The sequence below is a fragment of the Pseudomassariella vexata genome (genome assembly GCF_002105095.1).
Source record: "Pseudomassariella vexata strain CBS 129021 chromosome Unknown BCR38scaffold_1, whole genome shotgun sequence".
Classification (NCBI taxonomy): Eukaryota; Fungi; Ascomycota; class Sordariomycetes; order Amphisphaeriales; family Pseudomassariaceae; genus Pseudomassariella; species Pseudomassariella vexata.
The window spans coordinates 1,983,612-2,007,436 of NW_024467956.1; the positions used below are offsets into that span (position 1 = coordinate 1,983,612).

A 23,825-nucleotide genomic window follows, 5' to 3' on the forward strand; every position below is an offset into this window, starting at 1 on the left:
ACGTTGCAGATGGTGTCTTGCTTCACCACTACTATATTTATATCTTGTAAGTAGACCCGCCAAGGATTTTGTATTTAATAGTTGTCAATCATTATCAGCCATCGAATTTCCATCAAATCATCATCGCACACCGACATCATGCCCGTCAACATAAGTGTCAACGAGGTCCTGGAAGCCATTGAGACGGACAAATCGAAAGTCCTGGGCATCTCTTTCGCGGGCAAACTAATCTCTACTGGGGATTATATCCCGCGTGTTGGTACATATACTTCGCCATCATCATGAATACTGAATAAAGACTGACTCATCCGCCACAGAAGCCCAGTCGCCACCCAAGATTTCCTTCCCCGCCGCCTCTGCGACAGCGACATACGTCGTCGTCGCCCTCGACCTAGACGCCCCCTTTCCTTCCTTCGGAGTCCTAGGCCCCGTTCTGCACTGGATTCAACAGGCTTCAAGGCAAATGCCAACGGTATCCTAACGTCCTCCGAACCCTTTGTCGCCAACTACGTCGGCCCCGCGCCTTCGCCGGGGAGCTCGCCGCACCGGTACACATTCTTCCTGTACGAGCAGCAGGCTGATTTCGATGGAAAGAAGCATGCACCGCCCGGCGGGAAGCCTTTGCCTAACACTCGCCGCATGAGGTTTGACCTAGATGCTTGGGAGAAGACTACGGGATTGGGAAAGCCGCTCGCTGTTAATTATTTCAAGAGTAAGAGGTCAGTCTCTCGAGACTTATTGGGAGCTTGCGATAGCCTCAAGCTTCTGTTGTGGTATCTCGACGAGGTGGGAGACATTGTCTTTTGGCCGAAGTTCCTTCGTTTCCAGTCTGTTCATTGTAAACAATGCCATTCAGCATCGAACGGCCTTTAGTTGGGCTATGAGGTAAAGAAACGATTTGTGTTTAGGAAGTACCTGACTTTTCTGTATTCATCAACCAATATAGGAGAGCCTTCTTGAAAAATGAGAATATATCGTGTAGGAAAGCTGAGTGATACCAGCCCCGTACACGACGTAGCTCTCTGGCGCGGCTAGGCACAGCGTCGATTAGCTGGTTAATGATGGCCTATGGCATTACCCACCAGGTCTCCTAGATCCAGTCCTTCATGGCCTCTATGTTAGCCTCTTTATCCTTCACAAATTTAACAGTTTTGTGGATGTAAACCTCACATAGGACCACACATGCTCGATTATGGACTAATCAGGATTATAAGCAGGCTAATCAATACTCTATATACTGTAGGCTTCCAACTACTCTTATAAAGCCCTAGAAGTGTGTATTATAGTGTTATCTTGCTAAATTAAGGTAACGTGGTTTAACACCGAGTCGCGCATATCACCGAGTCGCGCACTTTTTACTACACTATAATTTCAAGTTCAATTAAAAAGCCACAACAGACTAAAGTTTATTGAAATTTATTCAGAGCTATATACATCTGACAATTATAGTTCGACCTGACAAGTCTTTACATTATGTCCGGTCTTCTTACACTTACTACATCGTCGTACAGTCGACGGACCAGCCTTTTCTTTACCCCCCCTAGAGCGCTTGTCCTCCTTTACCTGGGCCTCCACGTCCTTCCGGGCCAAAATGTACAGGGCATCCTCGACAGTAAGTGCACCTCCTTGCCGGACACGCGATTTTTTGCCCTCCGACGCTTGCTTAGTGCCTCATTTGCCTTGCGAAGGGTGCAGCACTCAGCCTTCAAGAGGTTATTCTCATGGGCTAATCGAGTTATACCCTTCGCAAGGTGGCCAACAGCATCAAAAATTGGGGTCGGAGAGCTTCCCTGATGTCTGGCGATTCGGCGATTGACAAAATCGGACTGCGAGAGAGCCTCTGTCGGGTTATTTGGCGTTTGCGAAACCCAAGGGTCAGCATCTAGAAGAGAGGGGCTAACGGGTGTAGGCGACCGAATCCTAACATCCAGCTTCGAGATAACGGCTTCAGGGTCGTGGGGGACTAGGCCGGCCCCTTGAAACCCTGCCTTGATGTTTTTGTCGGTTATTGTCTTTAAATAAGCCTCCTTAAAGGCGATAAAGAACTTGACCTTAGTAATGTGGTTAATATGGGACTTGATAAATATATCAATCTCTCGACCGTATATACGTTTCAAGACCCTAAAGCACCCGACATAAAGTGGCTGGGTTAGATGAGACGAGTGCGGGGGCAGACTGATAGTAATAATGCCGTTAGACTTGCAATAAGACTCGAAATCGGCCGATGTATGACTCTTATGCCCGTCCAATACTAACAGCCGATACACGCCTCTTTTGGTCGAGATAGTGTGCTTGTTGAAATGTTTGATCCAGTCTAGACCAGTCTCGTTGTTCGTCCACCCGTTTTCGGTCGGTTTGACTACCCAATCGGCTAGTAGGTCCCCCTCAGTATACCAATTAGCAAGGTGATAGTTCCCTTGAATTACCAGAAATGGCGGGATGTCGCGACCCTCCGAATTGACACAGGTAATCGCCGTGGCCCATTCCTGGTTACCTGGCTGGACCTTCTTGCCTCTACCATTACGTTCAGACGAGGTAACGACCGTCGAGCGTTGAATAACGCCCATCATAAAGCCCGTCTCGTCGAAGTTCCACATATCGCAGTCCTGGATCCCGTATTTGGCCCTCATATTCGATACAAGCCGGAACCAGTCCTCAACAATCTTTGGATCCTCGCAGAGGGCCCTCTGGAAGTCATACGAGCGAGAAAAACGCGTCTGTAACTCTGGGGTTCGCTTTACAAAGCGATGCGCCCAGAGCTTGCCGACGCGTCGGGTACCCCGCGTCGCAAGAATGGAATTGGCCATATCTTCCACACCCTCTAGCCGGGGAGGAAACCCTCTAAAATCTAGGTCAAGTACATGCTGAACAATAGCTCTTTCCTCTATCTTGGCGAGTAGTGCGCTATTCGGCCAGATTTCGGTACGTGGGGTGCGACCGTGGATTCTGTCACGGAGTGAGGACTCGGGTACACCGTATAGCTTTGCTGCTCGATGTTGGCTCATATTTTTGGTCGATCGGATAGCTTCGATGGCAAGGTTGATTTTGGCTTCTTGGGTTTGAGCTGACATGGTGTTGTTGTTGACGAAATAAGTGTTGAAGTCAAAAGGTTGGAAAAGTTGAAAAAGTGCGCGACTCGGTGATATGCGCGACTCGGTGTTAAACCACGTTAATAGTCATGTATTTTAATAGAAGGGCTTCCTCCAGAGCCTATAGATATGACCATGTTGATGTTAGGTGTAAGTAGGGGAGGAGTTCAGTTTAACGTGACGGTTTGAGAAGTGGGTCAAGTGGGCTCGAGACTTTCTGACCATGATTTTATTATAGAAAGCCGCCTCAAGAGAAATGTAAAATATGTTTTACATGACGCAACCATTCATCTTGGGAAGGCCCCTCTCCAAAGTCGGATAACATCCTCTGGCGTGCTCCACTTCTCGTTGCCAGCTTTTCGAGTGGGACGTAACCCATTGTCCACTACACTCCATAATATATGTCTGTGTCGGCCAGTCTGCTGAATCCGTCCAGTTGCATAGATCACAACAAACATCTAGTAATTTATCAATTCATAGGACACAAGCTGCATCATTGTTTGGAGAAAACGGGTTGCCATGTCATGACGCCTGTTAATATCGAAGCAAGCTCTATCTCGAGCTTGAAGAGGGTCACTCTTGTCACAGGTGAGTTGAATTCAATGCTAGATTACCTAGGAGACTTGGTGACTAACTCTTGCCGATTTATCGGAGGTTCTTCCGGTGTTGGCTTCGCTGCTGCACTCATGTGGTGGAATGGAGCCATTTCTTGCTCAGTCCCTAGCAAACGGAGCTATGATTCGGGGACTTGCAATAAAGAGATGCGACAACTAGTCACAGTTCAAAGCTCATAAAACTGTGCCTGACTATACTTTTCATGCTATTCAACACAATGGGTAGCTATGGCTTGTAGTATAAGGGATACATTTGATGATGAAGGTGGGTGCCCCTTAACTATTAATATTGGCAAAGAAAGCCCCATATATGGGTAACCTCTCCCAAGCCAATCCCAAGGTCATCTCACGGTATTCCTACCAGCACATCGCTTTTTTGCGGGCTTGCAAGATAGTCTGGTGGTAGTTCTTCCAGGGGTGGCGCTTGGTGCACCTCAGCCCATTTTCGCACATCGTCATAATTCTTGCACTTATGCTCGGTATTGAAATCGGGGAATGCAGACGGTTTGTCGGGGTGTACCCATACTTGGCCAAGGACTCCGGTATCAACATTGCAGATCAACACCTGCCGGATCGTGTCTAAGCAATGTGCTTTTGATTTGCCGTTAGTTGCGAAGATTAACAGGAGCAGGCGGGCCGGATACGATTCACTTACTGACGTGTAGCTGGAATATTCCGTCTTCGTTCTTGAATTCATGTCCGCCAAGTGCCTTGTAGTAGTTGAAGTTGAAGTATAAAGATTTGCGGAGGAGATTCTGCCGTAATAAGTCCTATCAGAACCCAACACAGAACAAAAAGGCGTGGGTTGGCTCACAAGGCAGTGTAAATGATGCATTCCCTCCACATTGACCAGGAAACCACCTCCGTACTTTTCTGCCCGCTGCACATGACGTCGCGTTAAACCACTCGCCAGCCCAGAAGTTCTGGATATTACACCGGCCCGGTCTATAAGCTGTCAGATTGGTTTTGTTAAGGCTGGTTGGTAGAGCATGCTCACAGTCAACACCGAGAGCTTCCCAAGCTGCGTCAACTTCTGGCGAATGTGGACGACGGTGGATGGTTTCTTGCATGAAAGAACCGTTAAACGGGGTCATGGCATAGTGAATGTCCACATCGGTTAATACGGGTGCTATTGGAAAGCGATCAGTAGATGTTCGACATTTTAGGCTTGGAGAAAACTGACACATGCTGGAGCTGAAGGCGGCACATTGAGAATCGAGGCTGGAGTTAACAAAGCCCCCACGTCGACCGATGTAAGCACCAAAAAAACCTGATATCGTGACATATATTACAAATAGGATCGATGTGGATAGGATATGTGAAATATTGTGTTGGCGGGAGTTTGAGGTTGATGCCAGAGTATTGCAATCATCATCAAACCCATCAACGTGCTCCGCCAATGGTTGGCTTTGCTCATCCTTCTCGAAGTCCATATTTGCACCCTTGGCAGTAGAAATTATCAAAACGCAACACAACGGAGAAAATGAAAGATACAGTCCAACTGTGAGCCAAATCGGCAACGGTTTCTAAGGAAAGGTTCAACGTTTTCAGCTTCGTGGACTTCAAACTCATAGTAGACGAAGTTAGGTTGTACTAGTAACGGCAGCGACGTGGCTACAGTCTTTGGCCATTTGGATCCGCCTACTCGCTTACAAAATACTCGTTGAGCATAATATCCCAATGGCGTGATGTAAAGTTTCCAGATCGGGAGGTCTTGTGCGAGGTTGCGGCTGAACGCCAACAGACTAATATTCGGAAGACTAGACAACCAGATTAGTCACATGCGCTAGCCGATCAAGATGTAGACACCATGAACGCCAACAATATATGATCTACACACTTGTGCAAGGGGTACAACTAACAATAACCAAGGCTGGGGTTTCATCATTTAGACAACCAACGCCGCATGTGTGATTTTGACCATTGTCTTGGCTCCTCCAGCATCCAACGTCAGGTGGACAGCCTAGATGATCTGTGGATCCAGCGATGACGGACTTTGGCTGTCCATTCTATGCCGAGAGCGCAGAGCTTGCTCAAAATGTCTCAGCTCCGATGTATGCTGGCTATTGTTTTTACTTACAGCCGCAACTTCACAAACCACAAAGCGACATGCCAGAATACAATGAATACAATTTGCTATCTCCGAAGTCTCACATTAGTTCCATTCCATGGCCACCACCGGCCCTGTGTTCTGCCACATTATTCCTAGTTTGTTTCCTTAAACTTCAAGACAGAGCAAATCGAGCTGGCCAGTCACACCTATTGCGAACTGGGAGATAGCATAAAGAGAGCTCTTTCCTGCAGTTGAAAGTCTATCGTCCATCTTCCACATCTCCAGAGCCCTTCCCGTCTTATCAAACACAAAGGATCAACACCAATTGTTCACCTCGAAGCTTGACAAAACACGCTCCACACCAAACGACACCAATCACCAATCACTAGTATCCATTCTACATCTACCATGAAGGCCTTCACTATCCTCACCCTCGCAACCGGGGCCCTCGTCCTCGCGGTCCCATTCCAAAAAACCCCAAACAACGGCGTCTCGAAGCGCCAATATGGTTCCTATGGAGACTACGACGGCTATGGGTCATACGGCGCCTACGATGGCGCCGGTGCTGATGCTGGTGGGAAAACTGGAGCCTCGGGGTACGGCTCATACGGCGACTATGCCGGTGTCAGTGGCAAACCTGCCTCGTACGGCGATTACGCCGGCGCTGGTGGAGCTGCAAAGCCGGCTGACTATGGCGACTACAAGGCACCTGCCGGTGGATACGGGAGCTATGGCGCGTATAAGCGCGCTGTGGAGTTCGTGAAGAGTTGGTTCCATTGAGAGACTTCCTAGTTAGACATGAGGGAGGCTGCAAGGAGAAAGAGGCTAGGAGCTGTGAGGGTGAGACAAGTGGTCGGCTGGAAATTCGTGCGCTGGCTGAGAAAGGAACCAGACAGTGAGCTATTTGAAGGAAGAAGGCTGGGATTTAATATTTTACCATCTTTAAACGTAATAACATAATGTAAACAAAGCTCAGTTATGGCGAGGAATGTGTACAAACCCGCGAGCGCAATCCACTGGGCCGAAACTGAGAGATGCGACGTGACCGAACGTATTTCGATGAAATATGAATGTGGCTCAGTAGGATTAATTGTACTATTTAAGGCTGAGGAAATAATCCGAGGATTCCATGAATTCACCTGAGGTCACAAGAAGAAAATTGTGTGGTCGCGCAGGATATCCATCCACGTGTAGTGGTTGAAGTTGAAACGGGGCAGTTGAATGGAGCAATGCCCAGGTCGGCGTCGCATGAAACCCACTAAGAGGTCGGTCGCTTCCAGGTAGCGTTATTGGGGGGCACTTACTGGCATAAGAATTCTGCCCGCACTGTCCGCCAAAATTTCATCACCCCGCCAAATTGCAGTTGAACCCAATTTCCAACTCGTCCACCCCACTATCCGACAAGATTAGCGACAAGACGGCCGACACGATGGCGACCGCAGAACTCCATATGATACCTACCGAGATGGAAGTGCCAGAGAAGTCATTAGAGACGCCAAATGAAGCCTCCAAGAAATCTCCAGAGATCTATTCCGCGCCAACGAAACCGATACATACCCTGATTCTCGATACGGGACCGCGTGCGTTACTCCCAACCGCCGAGATTGACCTCGGGCTCCCGATATACCGCCGCGTCATTAGGCTAGAAGTTGCTAACAGGCGATCTCAGTGATCAAGAACGACCCTCCCGTCAGTTCGCTTATCGCGCAAGCGCACGAGCTTTACACCCTCCCTTCAGTCATCTCCGAGATCAAAGATGCAGCTACACGAGCGAGAGTCCAGACACAGTTGCTTCCTTTTATCAAGTTGCGCAGCCCTAAACCAGAATCCAGGTGACATAAATCCAGACAAGAAAGGTACAACAAACTTGCGGCTAATCGCAACTCAACAGACAATTCGTTACCGGATTCGCGCGTCGAACAGGTGATCTCGAAGTCCTCAGTCGACCCGATTTGGATCTTATTGCTCTAGCCTACGAGCTGGAGATAGAAAGGAATGGAGGCGATTGGCGTTTACGAAAAGAACCGGGGCAGAAGACAGTGAACGGAAAGTCTCCCGCGAAAGCGAAGGAGGAGCTTGAACGGCAAGAACAGCAGGCCACACCAGAAACTGGTGCCGAGACCGAACATCCAGTGGCGAGCAACACTGCCCAAGTCCCGGAAATCCCAGAAATCCCACAGGACGTACAATCCGCATCAAAATCCGCTGCTGAGGGCGAACGGCCGGTCGAGAACAAGATTGTCGATTCGCTAGAACCGCTACAGGAGGCATCACCAACAACAGGTGAGGCGATTTCCGCAGACGTGTCGAACATTGAAATCGAAGCTCCCAAGCCTGACGAAGTCGCGCCTGAAGCACAAGAGCAAGAGCAACAGCCGGTTATTGACCAGGAGGCGGTTTCTCACCAATTAGAGTCTCTGTCATTTGAGCCTTCGTCGACTAAAGTTCCGCAATCCGAGGGCGCTTCCGGGTTCGCGGGAAATCCTGCGGAAGAGGATGATGACGATGAAGCTGGATGGATAACACCCTCAAATGTGAAGACACACCTGGCCAAAGATCAGAATGGCTCCCCGGAAGAACCCATTCAGAAGCTCCTCCAAGTCGCTCTTCTCACGTCTGATTACGCCATGCAGAATGTCCTTCTCAGAATGAATCTAAACCTGGTTTCTCCCAGACTAGCACGCATCACCCGTGTCAAGACTTGGATTCTTCGTTGCCATGGTTGTTTCCAAATCACGCGGGATATGTCAAAGACGTTCTGCCCCAAATGTGGCCAGCCAACATTGACGCGCGTGAGCTGTTCCACGGACCAAAGCGGCAACTTCCAGATCCACCTGAAGAAGAACTTCCAATGGAACACCAGGGGCAACGTGTACAGCGTACCGAAACCCACACACGGGACCGCGAACGGTAAGTACAGAGGACAGGGAGGTGGCAGGAACGGATGGGGCCAGGAACTCATTCTGGCGGAAGACCAAAAGGAGTACACTAGGAGGGCGGTCGAGGACCGGCGGATAAAACAAAAGGATTTGATGGATGAGGATTATCTCCCTAGTATCTTGACCGGAAACCGCCAGGGTGGTCATGGCAAGATACGAGTCGGCGCTGGGAGAAATATCAACTCCAAAAAGAGGCACGCATAGATTCACGATCAACTGGGAATACATAGATGATACCACAACACTTGTGAAGAAAAAACATGTCATTTTGACGAAATATCTGTGAACAGGACGCTAGACACACCTATGAACCATGGGCGATGGCCTTTGGGAGCCTTCTTGCAAGTTCATTTGGGTATCGATGTTTTTTCTTGTGAAGGCGATACTGAATACACCGCTAGCGCTTTGAATGATTGACGGACCACCGCCAGGGCAAGCAAACAGGGGTCACAACCAATGTCCTCGACCCTACCCTGTTGGCCCAAGGATCGTAAATCTGTGGCCGGAAGGAACAGCGACCATGCCGTGGAGATTCCATAGTGGTCGACCCCATTCCGCCATCGCCCTAAACTATCACGCCTAGAACGCCGTTTTCCATGAAGAGATTTTCCAGAGTCCTTTCCCCTTGTTGTATCGTGGCATCTATTCATTCGATCACGGCGCCTTGATCTTCTTCGCGTCTAGCACACCAAGCTCGTTAGACAACATATTTCTAGCTTCCACGGGCCAAGAACTCACCATCCACAAAAATAAGCAGGCCAAATCGCTTCTTCAGCGTCACGCGCTGCCTCGACCACTTGTCGTCGGGGGAGAAACGCGCAGGGTGTGCCGACTTGGTGACCTCGCCTTGCAGCACCTTCTTGAGGGTGTAGGTGCGCTTCCCGTCTTGCATGGTGTACATCAAATGCATTTTGACGGTGTTGATCTTATTGTTCGGGGATAGTTTGACGATGGGAGAGTGACCTTGAGCGGAGTCGGATTGATCGTGGTGACGGCGACTGGGATAGGGTGCACTTGTCGAGTTCGTCGAGTCTAGAGAGCTTCAAATATCACCAATAACTTTTTTTCGCGGCGGCGAAGATGAAAGTCCGCTCCGATGGGTAAAAGTGGGGCAAGCTACCCTGGAGCTTCTGTTGGAACTCGAGCAGGAGAAGGAGCTTGCCTGGGTGGGTCCTGGTCAACCAAGTTCAATATGCATCAATTTCGATTGACGGCGCGTTGCTTACCAGTAGCTTCCTTTGCGAAATCTGCGAGTTGACTGGCAATTTCAATTATGTAAGCTCAACTGTGGCCAAAGGATTCGACAAAATCAGCTTGCAGCGCTGCAGTGGCTCCTACTTACAATTTCTCTGTCTTTCAGAACTTTGTATGACATTAGTATTTGTTTCAAAATGAGACAGTTCATGGAGCGGCTGTTCAAGACGCACCGCCTCTGGTACGAGATGAACATGGTCGGCGAGAAGTGAGTCAAGGACAAGCATGGCGTCGGACATATTTGGATGGCGGAGCCGTATGATGTGTACTATCAAAGTATCTGCGTCTAGGCTGCGCGGCGAGATATCGTGATGGAGTTCCAGCTGCAGCAAGGATCGGAGCCGCTGTGCTAGTATTGAACTCTTGCTCGCATGCTAGACTAGGTGCATAAGAAGGCTGGGCGTCCGTGGTCAGCTTTTACTGTAATGGCCCCTTCATCGGTCCCCCTTATTGGTAATGTACCCCAGGAATCCCGCCAGTCCCGCCTGGATGACCGCTTGTCTTGGGCCAATGGCATTTTCTTTTCTGGGCATTCGGCTTTCCAGCCTCAGCTACTAGCACGTCGGATTGCGTGATGATAACGCCGGTGTTGCGGGATATAATCGGTCGCCAGCACCACGGCACCGAGTCTAACAAACATGCGGTCTCGGGTAAAATTAAGCAGAAAGCCCCATTCCGAACTTCTTTGCCACCTTGGAACCTAGAACGCCGAGACTTCGAACAAGCTGGCACTACTGTGAATTAGCAAGCTACTCAGTACCGGAATGGGGTCTGCAGATATCCAACAGAGAATACAGGAAACCCATCGGGTAGAATATGTGGGTGCATCTGTGATCCCGAACAGTCTTGAATTTGTGGCAATAGGCACAACATTCGCGACTACCCAATACTGCGAGAGGTTCTGAAGTACTTTCCAAGACCAGGGGGTGGCATCACAGAAACCGTGTCGAATTATACACCAACCGTTGCTCAGTTCCCACAGGCGGAAACAGGCGTGGAGAATCCACTAGCTTGCCATCCTGTATCTCCAACCACAAAGGCAGTACGTTCGTTCTCTGCCCTCGCCCAGGTATAGGCCATACGTTGCTGAAACGGCGGGATGCAACCAGGCTCGTAGGAACCTCCGAAGCCATACATGGCAGCTACAATGCAGCTCAAAAGAAACGGTCGATATGAAAACTCTGAGATGGGATATAGGTCTGGAGCAGTGAACACCAAAATGCTGATTCGTTATGAGCGTAACTAACTCCTTCGGTAGTTTTGCCACAGGGTGCAGAGTGTCTGTCATCTGAAACACGTCGTTGATCAGAACAAAAGATGGTGCCCTGGGACTTATCGGACTTATTGCAAGCTATAAAAAAGCATATGGTTGGATGTATCTCTGATCTCCCCAAATTCGAAGGGTTCGAAGGAGTGAAGGTGGCCGGCCATAAGGGTCTTCAACACAGAAAAGTGTGCCTCTTGGCTGCTTACACCAGGGCAAGTTTAAGAAACTCTAAATCAGCTGTCGAGCACGAAAGAGCATAATAGAGCTAGAAAGGCGGGCGTGACCCGACAGGACCGGCATGTCCTGAAGTGCGTGAAGGTGACCTGGTGCGCATCCTGTACGGTGGTTCAGTCCCGGTCATTTTATAAAAGCAGAAGAAGCTCAAGGAGATAATGGAAGCAGAAAAGTTTGAAGACAGGTGAAGATTTTTAAATCGGTGATCCAGGCATGGGCAAGGGCGGTTTCTCGTAGTCATGTTTTCACTCGGCAAACTGCTGCCTAGTGCGCCGAATATGCCCCAGGTATAACGAAGACTGCAAACCACAACATACAAGAAGGGTCATAGGACAAGAAAGCTGCTCAAAGGAGAAAAGGTATAAAACTTGAGCGACTGATGAAAGTCTGTGGAGATAGTTGCGGCGGCATGGTTGACCTCAAAGGGCCTTCTATTCTTTGGAAGGTCAATAAGTGAGGTTCCCCAGGGAAAGAAGGTAAATGTCTTCCAGTAAAACCCGCACCCTTCAAATGTCGATATTGATGACACATGCTGATAATTTTGAGCAGTATTCGAACGAGTTTGTATCAACAGCAGACCTTCAACACGATGGCAAAGACGAAGATGTGAAATCTTCCAGTAGGGTATCGACAGGACCTGATGATAACGGTCAGTTCTATATGATCGGCCAGACAGGTTCGATTAGGATTGGAATGATTTTTGTGCCGTCGTTTGCGCCTAGTGTATGTATACCACAACAACTCGGGCGCGCGACATAACGAAAACCTATGCACCTTATCGAAGATTGAAACCCCTCTCTTCTAAGACCTGACGCAGAATATGCCGCCCCGATAGAGAACTCGCAGATGCCACTCGTCGAGCAGATCGATGTGTCCAAGCCAGAGCGCCCGTCCGCTGTTGTTGGGCGTCAAAGTTCGCCAGCGTTGCATCATACTTGGTGACATGCCTCGACTGGGCCTCGCTATCCACACTCCAGGTCTCGCGGTGTAGTACCTCATCCTGTCCCAACCGAGGCTTGACTGCAGCAGAAGCAGCCACAGTATCGTCTGGCTTACCAACAGCCAAGCCAAATAACGCAATAACACGTTGCGGCAGTTGCAGCAACTCAGCCAGTTCCCGTGAGTGGTTTCGAGCAGCCCCCACATAGCAGGTCCCCAATCCCAGAGATTCGGCGGCGACTGAGGCATTTTGTGCGGCGAGAGATGCATCGATGGATGCCATGAGGAACATCTCGGTGAACTCGAGTCCCTCGCCCGCTGATTGTTGTTTCTCGGACAAATTGGTCAGACGGTTGAGGTCCGCACAGAAGACGAGGAATAGGGGTGATTGTCGAATAAAGTCCTGATTTCCGCAGAGCGTTGCTGCCTTATCTTTGCGGACCGGGTCTTCAACAGCTATCACGCTCCAAGTCTGTAAATTGGATGATGTGGCCGCGCTTTGGCCTGCTGCCACAATGATCTCCAGCGTCCCTGGTTCCAGGTGTTCTGCAGAGAAATTTCGAGTCGACTTGTGTTGTAGAAGAGTTGCCAACGTTGGATTCGCGGCCTCAACTCCGCCAGCTGCTAAACTCAACGTTGTCGCGGAGCCGTAGCGGGCTTGGACCAGGGTGTTGATATTGGCCATGTCTTCCGAGATTAGGGATGACTCAGGGCGTCGTCGATGACGAACTGAGGGAAACTATTGTCAAGTCCAACACAGGAAGTATCTGGATGATGCCATTGGCCTGTCCGATGTCGTTCAGCACGAATGGCTGCGCGGATTCGGTAGTCGGCGAATTACGGAGTATACACAGCTGCTCATGGGCCGTGCGCATTGTTAGCAACTTCCTACAGGAGAGGGGGTTTTGCAGCCCATACCCCACACTCCACACTCCACCCTCCACGTCCGCCTCCACCCACAGTCGTTTATGGACTTCACTTGATTTTTTTGACGACCTTGTACCCAACTAGAGAGCACGAGCTACCAAGTACCAAAAATAGAGTGATCAAAGTCATGTCGAAGGACACATCAGGTTAATACCTCGCGAATCTTCTTCGCCTTCTGTAATGCTGACTTCACTTGACCTTAAGCCGCTGCCGAGCCATGGACTATAGAGTCAGCCCTCAAGCGTCTTCCAGAAAAACCAGTGGAAGACTCCGAATCTGCGGTCCCATTCTTCCACCAAGTGGGACAACTGAAGACTATACGACGATCAGGCTGGATACAGCATGGCGTCAGCGGGTAAGATCGTCTGTCACCACACCCGCAGCCCAAATTTCCCATGGTTCGACTATACTAATCCTATGACAAGACGCATCGAGTCCGTAGCTGAGCACTCCCACCGCATGGCCTGCCTGGCCATGTTCGCACCCCCAAATCTTGACAGGGACAAGTGCATGCGCATGTGCCTAATCCACGACCTGGCTGAGTCGTTGGTAGGTGACATCACCCCTCGCGACGGCGTCTCCAAGCCGGAAAAGCAACGGCGCGAGATGACCAGCATCGACTATATCGCCAAACGGCTGCTGGGCAACGTCCAAGGCGGGGCCCATGGGGATGACCTGCGAGCCATCTGGCACGAGTTTGAGGAGGGCAAGACGCCCGAAAGCAAGTTTGCAAATGATCTAGACAAGATCGAGTTGTTGTTGCAGATGGTGGAGTACGAGAAGCGCGAGGAGCGGAAGAAGGACTTGGGCGAGTTTGGGTACGTGGCGACCAAGGTGCAGACGCCGGAGATGAAGGCGTGGGCGCAGGACATTCTAGACGAGAGGGCCCAGTTTTGGGGCAAGGAAGCACATGCTCGTGATGATACGTTGGACGCCAAAGCAAAGATGCAGTCGGATGAGTATTATGGTTGACGACTCGGGTCGCTGTAGATTTGGCAAGCAAAACAAGTGCCGTCATGCCTATGAGATTGGCATCCGTCGGTCATAGCCGTATTACATGTCATGCAATCCTCAAAAGCCGTAATTGAGGCAACCAATGATTCTGTTCTTCCACTTATTCTTTCAAGTTCCTCGAAACCCCCCTAGCAATATGATCCGCAATCGCCATAACCGTGATCATAGGATTCACACCACTTGCACTGGGAAACACACTAGCGTCCGCGACATACAGCCCCTCGATTCCCCACACCTTTCCTGTAGGGTCAACAACACCATCACTTTCCGACTTGCTCATTCGACACGAACCCATTTGGTGAGCACTCGCCCACGGCGACGTCACAGGATTTCCAATCCTTCTGACCTCCTTAATCCACGCCTCAAAATCCTCGTTCTGCCTCCCCGCATCCTGATCCTCTTCCTCGGGTCTCATATAAGGCCTAACCCCTGTGATGAACGCCATTATTTCCCGAGCGCCAGTGCTGTGGCATATTCTCGCCAACGCTACCACCCCTTCGAGCGTATGGGCCCTATCAAATGCACTCGGGGCGTACGATACGCGGGGCTTGCCCGACACAGGGTCAGGGTAGACACAGCCGGTGTCTCGGTCGCGGGTGAGGGAGATGAAGGAGTTTATATGGCGATATCTCAGGGCAGATAGCTTGAAGTCGATTCCGCTCGTCCAGGGGAAGGCAGGGAAGAATACCAAGGGCGCCATGCAGACTGGCTCCAGTTTGGCGCCGTGGCCTTCGTTGTCTAGATTTTCGAACGTGGTACATACACTGCTGATGGCGCAGCCTGTATATTGTCAGCGGCATTCAAGCAGTGTCACTCTTCCTGGATTTCATGAAATTACCTTCCCAAGGCTTGATGTCCTCTTTCCAGTATCCAGCTACAAGGTTGACAGGGTGCAGATGTAGGTTTCTCCCTATCTGCGGGCTTGCCAAACCACTCTTTCGTAGAATGACGGGGCTCCAGAGCGATCCGCATGAGATAATTACCCGCTTAGCCTTGATGACCACATCACGAACGACTCGTTCCTCCAACGGACCATTGACATCACCTTCTTCGTTCCGCGACGTCCACTTCCCCACCACCCCTGACGCCTTCTTGCCGGAAGCGAACGCCTCGAATGTGATTCTCTCGACCTGAAACCCCTCGATGAACTCAGCACCAGCTCTTGCTGCAGCTGGAAGCCAGCTGACAGCTGGTCCCTGTTTCTCACCCGACCCGCAGCCGAGATGACAATGGCCGCAGTAGTGATCTGCTCCGCCCGAATTCATAGGCACGGGCTTTGCGTCCCAGCCCAACTTATTCGCCCCCTCAAGCAGCGCATTACCCCTGTGGTTGTGGCGAACGTTATCCGACACGCCCATAAACTCACACACCCGATCCAGCGACTCCTGATACTCATCAGTAGCAAAGAACGACAACTCCCTTTTCTCCGCCCATTCCCTCCTGACATAATCCTGCGTCTGCAAACTAACCCCCCAATTGATACTCCCCCCTCCCCCCCAAGAGCTCCCCGCGAGAATGGATAAACACCCAGTATCCTCATGCACCACCCCTCCATTCTCAAACAAATTCGCCTCCGCGGCAATATCTCGCATAGGTAGTTGCGCAGGCGGGAAATAGTACCCCTTATCCACGACCAACACGCGATGTCCCGCTTCCGCAAGGACCTTGGCACACACGCCACCGCCACACCCGGATCCCACGATGACGACATCCGTCTTGACGACCTCGGGCACTTCTTTAAGAGCAAACTGCTTGAAGGCATACGGTTGCCTCGTCCCCGCGCGGTAGTCCTCGGGCAAGTCGATCCAGCCGCTCAGTTCGCGGAATAGGGGGGACGTCTGCACGAATATTTTCTTGCCGAGGACCGTGAGAGACGTGGCTAGGCCGCGGAGCGAGGGGATCCACGATGTTTGCCAGGATTGGATCACGGCTTCGCGGGCACTGATGGGAAGGTCGGGCAGGGGTTTAACATAACCGGTGAGAGGGTAGCTACCAAGCCGCGTGCTGTGGTGTCATTTAGCTTTCACTTCACCGCATTCCAGGGAGGAAGATGGTGTCGAGAGCATAGGCTCACCCAAGAAATTTCAGAATCAACCCCAGCCTATCCCTGATTTCACCTGGAAGCGCAGCCACAATTCTGGCCGTGTGGTCTCTGAACTTCTGGTTGTCCGAGAGCTTCTCTGAGAGATACGCTTCAAAGTCCTTCCGACTCGGTGCGTTCGTCATACTCCCCTGGATCTTGTCATAATGCGCGTCGCACACGTTCTTGTCTAGCTCCAGCCGCTTCAGATCGCCCCGACTACTGTCGCCCGCGACGATGGACGGGACGACGGTGTCCATGAGCGCGTAGTACACCCTCCATTGCGTCTCGTCGAAGAACGAGATGGGGGGTATGTCAGGTGTGGCGACGAGAATGTGCGATGTGCCAACCTGCGGAGTTTTCGCCATGGCTTATAGCAACGCTCTTGTTTTCCGGTAGCAACGAGAGTATGTACGGTAGGGATGTATGCATAATTGACTTGCAGCTTCAGGTATACTTTTGAAGCACCAGGTCTTTAGGGTCAATCATTAACGTGCCGAGAATCCCTCCGCACATAGCCGATATTGTCTTAAGTGTGGTCACACGGAATAGGCAATTGCCAAGCCAATAGGCTTGGAGGCGTCAGCATCTCGCCAGAGGTTGCTCAAACAACGCATCACTGACTGGGTGCATCCCGGTTTATTCTCAACCAGGCATGAATGTAGAGACAGGTTGATTTATCAGATATGGACATGATCTCCGCGTGACCGCCGAGGTTCTCGGTAGCAATGACATTGGATGCGGCATAAGTTTCCGAGGTTCTACACACTTGATATGAAGATATTAATGGTGCAAGCCAAATCTGCAGCACGCCGAAAAAGGTGTCATGTAGCGCTGAGGCGCTGGTACTTATCGTAAATCATGGCGGGGATGACAAGGATTGTCCGGAGTCGTTCATCCTCCTTGCACCATAGTTAGCTGTTATAACCGGGCCTAGTTGAGCATTCCCGAGAATCCCGGAATGTGGAGGCGGAGTGAGTCCTATTTCCGCGCCCGACCTAGACGCAACTCTCCTCGAATGATCACGATGTCAAGATTTCCATACTCTACTGAGTTTGATCGAGTTGGTATGGAATATAGCCACGCGACTTGTGTCAGACAGTGATATTGGCAGAAGCACCGTGTGTATCATTTCCATCTATTGTGTCAAGCGCAAGGAATAACTCATCTATTAGTACCAAATACCTATACCAATGTGTGTAGAGGTTGGTGTAAAATCAAGTTCAAGCAGTGAACTCTACGCCCTCCGCAAAGCTTCCCCACCGAGCATAGAAATGATCAGCCACTGGATTGGTTCGGGGCGTCCATGGCCTCTGTGTTCCGCACTTCGGCAGACACTCATACGCCTTTCTCATGTACGTCGATGTAAGCGTGAAAACCGGCTGCGTAGCATCCATATGCTGTGGTTTTCGCGACACCAACACTGTGGCTTGAGTGTGCGCCATATGCTTGAGCATACGGACAAAGAGGAAGGCCGAGTTATCTGCGCCAAGGGTCCACGACGCGTTGGTATAGCCTATCATGTAAAACATGTTCGGAATATCTTGGATCATGGTCCCGTTCCACAGCATCTTATCGGCTATGTTGACTTTCTCGCCATCTACTGTTAATGAAATTCCGCCCCCTATCATCACTCGAAGTCCAGTAGCTGTGATGATCACATCAGCCTCGAGGGTCCGGCCGTTGAGCAAGTGTATCTCATGCTCTGTGACGGTCTTGATCCGAGACGTCACAATGTTGGCTCTGGGATCGTGCAGCGCCTGGTAGAAATCGCCATCCGGTGCCAAACACATGCGCTGCTCCCAGGGATTGTATAGGGGCTTAAAGTGGGGATCGAAGCTAATTCGTTGGGGCAGCTGGTTTATCGTCTGTTGCCTCAAAAACGCCCTCATCATGTTCGGGAAATACATGCACAGCACGTAGAATAGGTACGGAACGGTCATGAACAAGAGACGCTCGTAAACACTGAGGACGGGACGCGGTACGAACTCTCGTAGCCAGGCAGGACTTCTGTTCGTTCGTGCGATAATGTAAGTGGGCGACCTTTGAAGCATGGTAACTGAGGCGGCCTTTTTCATCAGGTTAGGCAGTAATGTCACCGCCGTCGCTCCGCTGCCGATGATCACCATTTTCTTGTTGCTGTAGTCATAGTCTTCTGGCCACATCTGTGGATGAATGATCTTCCCCTTGAAGTTCTGTAGACCCGGTGTCTCGGTCTTCAGTGGTGTGTCGTAGTCGAAATAACCAGTTCCCAAGATGAGGAATCTCGCCGTGTAACTTTTGATGTGGCCATCATGCTCTGCCACGACTGTCCATCGTTGGCTTTTCGAGGACCAATTGGCGGACAGCACTTTGTGGCGGAAATGAATGTGCTTTTCAAGACCATGAGTGGCGACAGCATCGTGCAAATACGATATGACCAGAGGGCCTTCGGCTATTGGATTCTCGTGAGGCCACGGGTGCCATTCGAATCCAAAGGTGTGAAGATCTGAGTCAGACCGTATACCTGGATATTTGAACAGATCCCAAGTGCCGCCTATGGCGTTGCGGCCTTCCAGGATGTTGAATTTGATGTGTGGAAGTTGGCTTTGGAGACGGTATGCTGTGTTGATGCCGCTGATACCTGCGCCGATGACAAGAACATCAAGGGACAACGCCGTATCTGCCAATGACTGAGTCTCCGACATGTTGAAGCTGGGTATGGCAAATTGCAGTATGATGTTGACAAAAGAATGAGGGCGCGTGAACAAACTCTACAGGGGTCAAACACGTCCAAGACATTTATACGGTCTGTTTCATCTAAACCATGGTCATAGATGCGGACCTCGGCAACTCGAATTTGGAGTCAATCGTGCATATATAGCTACTTGAAGTTCGGATGCTGCAGTGGGGTCCATTGCAACGGCATTCACCTCTAGAAGCATGTTTCCCCACAAACTGAAGGAGGTGCGCGCCGACTTGATTGCCCGGTTTAAACATCATGCGCTCATCACATTGCATAATGCACTCCCTCCTTCCATTCATACTACTTCGGGGGGTGGCAGTTACTACTCTGATTGATACGGTAGCACAAACATGCTTAGGTGTGTTCATAGAGTATATAATCAGTAGGGAAGGCACTATGATGTCAGTATTTGGGACTCGAAACTTCTAGGTACTCACTTACGTAAGGTCGGAACCGAGATGGTTTGAGGGACCCCTACAAGTAAGGTATTTCAAGTTTCAACGTCGAAAGGTTTGAGGAATAAAAGAACGGCCCGCATGTAGCCTAAGCCACGACTTGAGTTGGAGTCAGTCGCATAAGTGCCTCGGTCTGGAATAGTACATTTGTCACCCGCCAATAGAATCCTACTACGTTCTGAGCGGCCTGAAGCTCTGCCGTGTTGGCTTGAGTTAAACTATCGGAAGCTGCTTTCCTTAGCACAAATCGTCCCATTGCAACCTCGGACTACTTGGGCAACTCCGATGTAAAGTCTAGCGCTAGCCTCCCATTCATGTGTTATCCCAAGATTAATATAAACGTGAGCTGCAGTGGCCTAGATTCCTGTCAGACTAGTATCTGCATCGTTAGCTGAACGGATTTACTCTCCGCCAATGCCTTGAACGCACTACCTGATAACTCCCCTCAAGAAATTCTCATTTGTCAATTAAGCATGGCGCTCGGTAACCTGCACTTTCCCGAGATACCTAGTCACTTACAACGACTCATTACGCCCCCAGTCGTCCGCAATGCCGCCGTCGTCCTCGCCTTTTGGGCAATGCTTCGCAAACTCAACATGGTTCTGAGCAACCGGGCCCTGAACAATCGCACACAAAACCCACCGTGGGATTGGAGAACGGAGATCGCAGTAGTCACAGGCGGATGCAGGGGAATAGGAGAAGACGTGGTTCGGAAGCTCGCCAAATGCTGTATTAATGTCATTGCTATAGACCTGCACCCCCCAGAGATGCCATTCCCTGACAACGTCATCTACTACAAAGCTGATGTCACCAAGACTGATGAGTTTCGCAAAGCAGCAGAGGAGATTCGCCGTGATATCGGCCATCCTACTGTTCTCATCAATAACGCAGGAGTTGGCTCTTACGGGAACATCCTGGAGAGGCCAGAAGCAGAAGTGCGCCAGACCTTCAATGTCAATATCATTTCCCACTTTATCACGGTAAAGGAGTTTCTACCTTCTATGGTCGAAAAAAACCACGGGCACATAGTCACCGTGGCCAGCATGGCAAGCTTCGTCTCCATTGCCAATATCATTGACTACAGCTGCACAAAAGCCGCTGCCTTGGCATTCCACGAAGGACTAGCACAAGAGCTGAGGCACCGCTACAAAGCCATGAATGTGCGCACCAGGTACGAATCTGATCCTCACTACTTCGTATAGATGATATATTGGGTGCTTACATGCGTTTGTCCAGTATCATACATCCGAATTGGGTTCGAACACCCATGATAGCAGAGCTAATCGAGTACAAACCAAACGCTGAGCGCTACCTTGAGCCCCAAGATATTTCCGATGCTATCGTCAAGCAAGTGAAAAGCGGCAAAAGTGGACAGATTGTGATGCCAAGTTACTACGGCTTCTTATCAGGTATCAGGGGCTTTCCGAGTTGGTTGCAAGAGGGGATTAGGAATTCGAGAGCAGGCCTGCTAGAAACGCCTAAAGATTGGGTGGCGAGCAAGGAAGATGCTCATTAGAAATGGGTGCTTATCATACTTGAAAGAAGACAAGGTCTTTTTAGTGGAAATATTGCCAACTCTTTCGTTATGTGATGTCTATGCGGGGTGGCTATGCTGAATACCGAATTAGCTAAACACGGTATCTACATGTGTCACCGATCATTTCTATGTAAATTAATGAAGTTGGCCAACTTAATAGTGCCAGTTCTGATCTCTGCCACAACTTCGTTCCATTCAGCATCGGCCGCTTCTAACGTTAACCGAGTTCCTCGAAAAGCCCCATCGAGTTCGGTTGTTTGGGGTTTTTGGTGAAGCCTCGATTCCTTTTTGGCGGCTATCCTCTTCCTGCACCTAAGCGCCGGTATAGTCAATTTTTGTACCATCTCCGACGTCAGAAACCCAAGAGATTGATGGTATCCTTGCTCTGCTAGTTCACCGCGATCAACCTCACGAGACTAAGTAGCAATCATGCTGTTGAGACACCAGAGCATTCAGGAAGGATCGAATCCTTCAAACACCTGCAAAAAGAGACACGGGCGCCCAGTTTACGGTCATCACCTGAGCCATTGATTTGTCGCTATGCTTATAGAACAGAAACCTTTCCGAACGAAATATGGAAAGCCTATTTGCCTTTTTGATATCTGGAGGCATTTCAAACATATTCAAATGGTGAGTCGGGATACAGCTCGGATTATCAGCAAACCACGGTGATTCCCAGCGACAGACCATGTATAAAGAGCGCGAACAACTTTCAGTCAGCACGATGAGACAAGGCCATAGCTGAATGGCTAGTCTAGTGTCGAGGATTGGATGGTTTGAAACCACACTGAGCCAAGAACGAAATAGTTAGTAGGTGGGTTTCCGGCTTTGAAGGCATCGTTAACCAGGGCGTTCGAGTGATATCCCGCACAGCTCCGACCATGCCGTTCACTCCCATTATCAAGATCATATATTGAATCGTCGATGTCTCGAACAGTGACTGACGCATCGAAAATAAGGTCGGTGAAGTTGGTATCCAACGTGACTTTAGCCTCAGGCGAGCCACTCACGGTAAGCCGCTCATTGACGACGGACCAGTCGCCGTCATAGCTCGTCCAGTCAATCATGTTTCCATCCGCAAACCTATCTGACCAACATCTGGACAGGCTCAATTGTGCCGTTGTCGTAATGACTACTTGGGCAACTGCCGATATCGACCAAAACCCGGTGTTCCTAAGGACGGTCATCGTTGTCACGGCAGTTCTCTTAGAAGCTCAACGCTTGTGAGGGTGGCGTCGCCAGTGGCTGAACCCTATGTAACATCGATTGCCACAACTCAAGACCAACAGAGAGCAAACGTGTCTAGGTACAAGTAAGAAATGATGATTAAATTCTGGAGAGACAGAGAAAATGTGAAAATTTGATGAGCGAGCAGCGGCCGATTCGTATTGTTTTTATCTCACTTGGGTACCCCAAATTGTATTGGCCTTCATCTTGCCGATCCTTGCTAAATCCACCCAGGCACATCGGGGCTACCGTAATTTCTACTGCACCTAATTAGGTTAGTTGCCGACGAAGGAAGGAAGGAAGGAAGGAACTTAGTCAAAGTCTCAACCTCGTAAGTTATAGGCGGACGCTGCGGCCCGATGCATGGTGAAGAGATTACGACTATGCAAACACATTTCACGGGGTAATGAAACTACTGCTGTATAAGTGGTGGGTAAAAGCCCCAATCCGTTGAAATGACAGAGGGTCATGTATGTGGCGGATTACTGTGGCTATCCAGCTAGTGTGTTACTCTTAATAGAAGCCGCTGCCCCAATGCGTGAGCAATGATGACTACCGCTCCATGCGCAAGACATTGCTGTCCTTGCGATTCAATTATAAGAGAATCCCTGGGCGATTCGACGACAGCCAGAGTAAAACCGTTAACTCACCTTGATGTGTGATAAGTTTATGGTTACCCATGCTGGATGCTGTATGAGTTTGTGAAACTTTCGCCCGAGACTGCATATCAAATCCCTGGATAGTTGTCAGAGAACAGAATGCCATAGGCACCGGTGGGACACCGGTGGGGGCTCTGGTGTAGGAATGTGCGAGTCATGACACGATATGGAAGTCTTGGTTTGCGGAACAATCGGGGAAACTAGTGCTCCGCGGCTCCGACGTCGGGTTCTAGCTATCTATGTAAGGGGCGGAGGCCCGGGAAGAAGATAGAGGGAGAGTAGAGATCAATGCATCACCGTGGGCACCCCTACCTGAGACCGCCAGTGACCACCCGGTATTACGTAGGAGGGACGCCCGTTACTCCCCATCACTCTGTACTATCGCCTTCGGCCTAGCCGTACCCTGACAATAGTCCTGGTTGTAGTCTCGATTTCATGAACAGACCACGACACAACTGGCAATCCGGGAATGAGGCTACGCAATGCATTGAAGAGATACATGTCTTGAAAAGAGTAACAGAACATAACAACCAGCACAAGTACATAAGCTTCTGCAAGATAGCGGCTAAGTATTGTACGTTTTATCAATTATCTACATAAGTTTTCGTATCCTCGTATTAACTCATCAAGCTTGAAAATATAAGAAACAACATAGGGTTGGAAGAAATTTAGACAAAGAAAATTGTGTTGAGTAGACGAGTGGACTTTTACCAAGCGCAGCGTCTTGGCGAAGACTCACCCCCTATTGATCATCTCTGATTTGGCGGTCTCGGTTACCACCCACGCTTCTGCACCCTTTGGACTTGTGCCCT

The 23,825-nt window shown here is 50.1% G+C and overlaps 11 protein-coding genes across 11 annotated transcripts; 5 read left to right on the plus strand and 6 right to left on the minus strand.

The window, feature by feature from the left end:
• Positions 1-138: 138 nt before the first annotated feature.
• Positions 139-1,271, plus strand: BCR38DRAFT_453980 (phosphatidylethanolamine-binding protein; the record flags this gene model as incomplete). Its single annotated transcript, XM_040861661.1, has 4 exons — positions 139-255; positions 299-430; positions 460-719; positions 1,244-1,271. 4 exons carry the CDS (start codon positions 139-141, stop codon positions 1,269-1,271), a joined length of 537 nt encoding a protein of 178 aa, XP_040721041.1.
• A 2,778-nt stretch (positions 1,272-4,049) lies between these two features.
• BCR38DRAFT_492641 (tat pathway signal sequence) lies at positions 4,050-5,136 on the minus strand (the record flags this gene model as incomplete). Its single annotated transcript, XM_040864697.1, has 5 exons — positions 4,050-4,294; positions 4,359-4,458; positions 4,518-4,648; positions 4,701-4,832; positions 4,887-5,136. 5 exons carry the CDS (start codon positions 5,134-5,136, stop codon positions 4,050-4,052), a joined length of 858 nt encoding a protein of 285 aa, XP_040721042.1.
• Positions 5,137-6,052: 916 nt separating this feature from the next.
• BCR38DRAFT_10583 (uncharacterized protein) lies at positions 6,053-6,675 on the plus strand. Its single transcript, XM_040853332.1, has one exon. It carries the CDS (start codon positions 6,165-6,167, stop codon positions 6,534-6,536), a length of 372 nt encoding a protein of 123 aa, XP_040721043.1. The 5' UTR covers positions 6,053-6,164; the 3' UTR covers positions 6,537-6,675.
• A 449-nt stretch (positions 6,676-7,124) lies between these two features.
• BCR38DRAFT_416873 (Nin one binding Zn-ribbon like-domain-containing protein) lies at positions 7,125-8,947 on the plus strand. The gene is made up of 3 exons (XM_040859133.1): positions 7,125-7,336; positions 7,426-7,588; positions 7,648-8,947. Exons 1-3 carry the CDS (start codon positions 7,186-7,188, stop codon positions 8,897-8,899), a joined length of 1,566 nt encoding a protein of 521 aa, XP_040721044.1. The 5' UTR covers positions 7,125-7,185; the 3' UTR covers positions 8,900-8,947.
• Positions 8,948-9,349: 402 nt separating this feature from the next.
• On the minus strand, positions 9,350-9,605 carry BCR38DRAFT_479945 (H/ACA ribonucleoprotein complex subunit 3; the record flags this gene model as incomplete). The annotated part of the gene is made up of 2 exons (XM_040863221.1): positions 9,350-9,375; positions 9,434-9,605. 2 exons carry the CDS (start codon positions 9,603-9,605, stop codon positions 9,350-9,352), a joined length of 198 nt encoding a protein of 65 aa, XP_040721045.1.
• Positions 9,606-12,066: 2,461 nt separating this feature from the next.
• On the minus strand, positions 12,067-13,195 carry BCR38DRAFT_416878 (Nitroreductase). Its single transcript, XM_040859134.1, has one exon. It carries the CDS (start codon positions 13,072-13,074, stop codon positions 12,226-12,228), a length of 849 nt encoding a protein of 282 aa, XP_040721046.1. The 5' UTR covers positions 13,075-13,195; the 3' UTR covers positions 12,067-12,225.
• A 248-nt stretch (positions 13,196-13,443) lies between these two features.
• On the plus strand, positions 13,444-14,288 carry BCR38DRAFT_479947 (HD domain-containing protein; the record flags this gene model as incomplete). The annotated part of the gene is made up of 3 exons (XM_040863222.1): positions 13,444-13,462; positions 13,521-13,671; positions 13,742-14,288. The coding sequence occupies 3 exons, from the start codon at positions 13,444-13,446 to the stop codon at positions 14,286-14,288; spliced, it is 717 nt and encodes a 238-aa protein (XP_040721047.1).
• Positions 14,289-14,430: 142 nt separating this feature from the next.
• Positions 14,431-16,778, minus strand: BCR38DRAFT_329770 (long chain fatty alcohol oxidase; the record flags this gene model as incomplete). Its single annotated transcript, XM_040854903.1, has 3 exons — positions 14,431-15,110; positions 15,169-16,334; positions 16,405-16,778. The coding sequence occupies 3 exons, from the start codon at positions 16,776-16,778 to the stop codon at positions 14,431-14,433; spliced, it is 2,220 nt and encodes a 739-aa protein (XP_040721048.1).
• Positions 16,779-17,633: 855 nt separating this feature from the next.
• On the minus strand, positions 17,634-19,097 carry BCR38DRAFT_453986 (putative flavin-binding monooxygenase; the record flags this gene model as incomplete). The annotated part of the gene is made up of 1 exon (XM_040861662.1): positions 17,634-19,097. The coding sequence occupies one exon, from the start codon at positions 19,095-19,097 to the stop codon at positions 17,634-17,636; it is 1,464 nt and encodes a 487-aa protein (XP_040721049.1).
• Positions 19,098-20,063: 966 nt separating this feature from the next.
• On the plus strand, positions 20,064-21,106 carry BCR38DRAFT_330833 (putative short-chain dehydrogenase/reductase 2; the record flags this gene model as incomplete). The annotated part of the gene is made up of 2 exons (XM_040854999.1): positions 20,064-20,761; positions 20,827-21,106. The coding sequence occupies 2 exons, from the start codon at positions 20,064-20,066 to the stop codon at positions 21,104-21,106; spliced, it is 978 nt and encodes a 325-aa protein (XP_040721050.1).
• Positions 21,107-21,801: 695 nt separating this feature from the next.
• BCR38DRAFT_10654 (uncharacterized protein) lies at positions 21,802-22,490 on the minus strand. The gene has a single exon (XM_040853336.1). The coding sequence runs from the start codon at positions 22,312-22,314 to the stop codon at positions 21,877-21,879; it is 438 nt and encodes a 145-aa protein (XP_040721051.1). The 5' UTR covers positions 22,315-22,490; the 3' UTR covers positions 21,802-21,876.
• Between the last annotated feature and the right edge of the window lie 1,335 nt (positions 22,491-23,825).

Bases quoted from the DNA above. Each gene is read 5' to 3' on its own strand.
- BCR38DRAFT_10583 (XM_040853332.1), top strand. From the start codon at position 6,165: ATGAAGGCCTTCACTATCCTCACCCTCGCAACCGGGGCCCTCGTCCTC.
- BCR38DRAFT_416873 (XM_040859133.1), top strand. From the start codon at position 7,186: ATGGCGACCGCAGAACTCCATATGATACCTACCGAGATGGAAGTGCCA. The intron at 7,337-7,425 runs GTGCGTTACTCC...AGGCGATCTCAG, and splicing joins GATTCTCGATACGGGACCGC to TGATCAAGAACGACCCTCCC. The intron at 7,589-7,647 runs GTGACATAAATC...GCAACTCAACAG, and splicing joins AGCCCTAAACCAGAATCCAG to ACAATTCGTTACCGGATTCG.
- BCR38DRAFT_416878 (XM_040859134.1), bottom strand. From the start codon at position 13,074: ATGGCCAATATCAACACCCTGGTCCAAGCCCGCTACGGCTCCGCGACA.
- BCR38DRAFT_10654 (XM_040853336.1), bottom strand. From the start codon at position 22,314: ATGACCGTCCTTAGGAACACCGGGTTTTGGTCGATATCGGCAGTTGCC.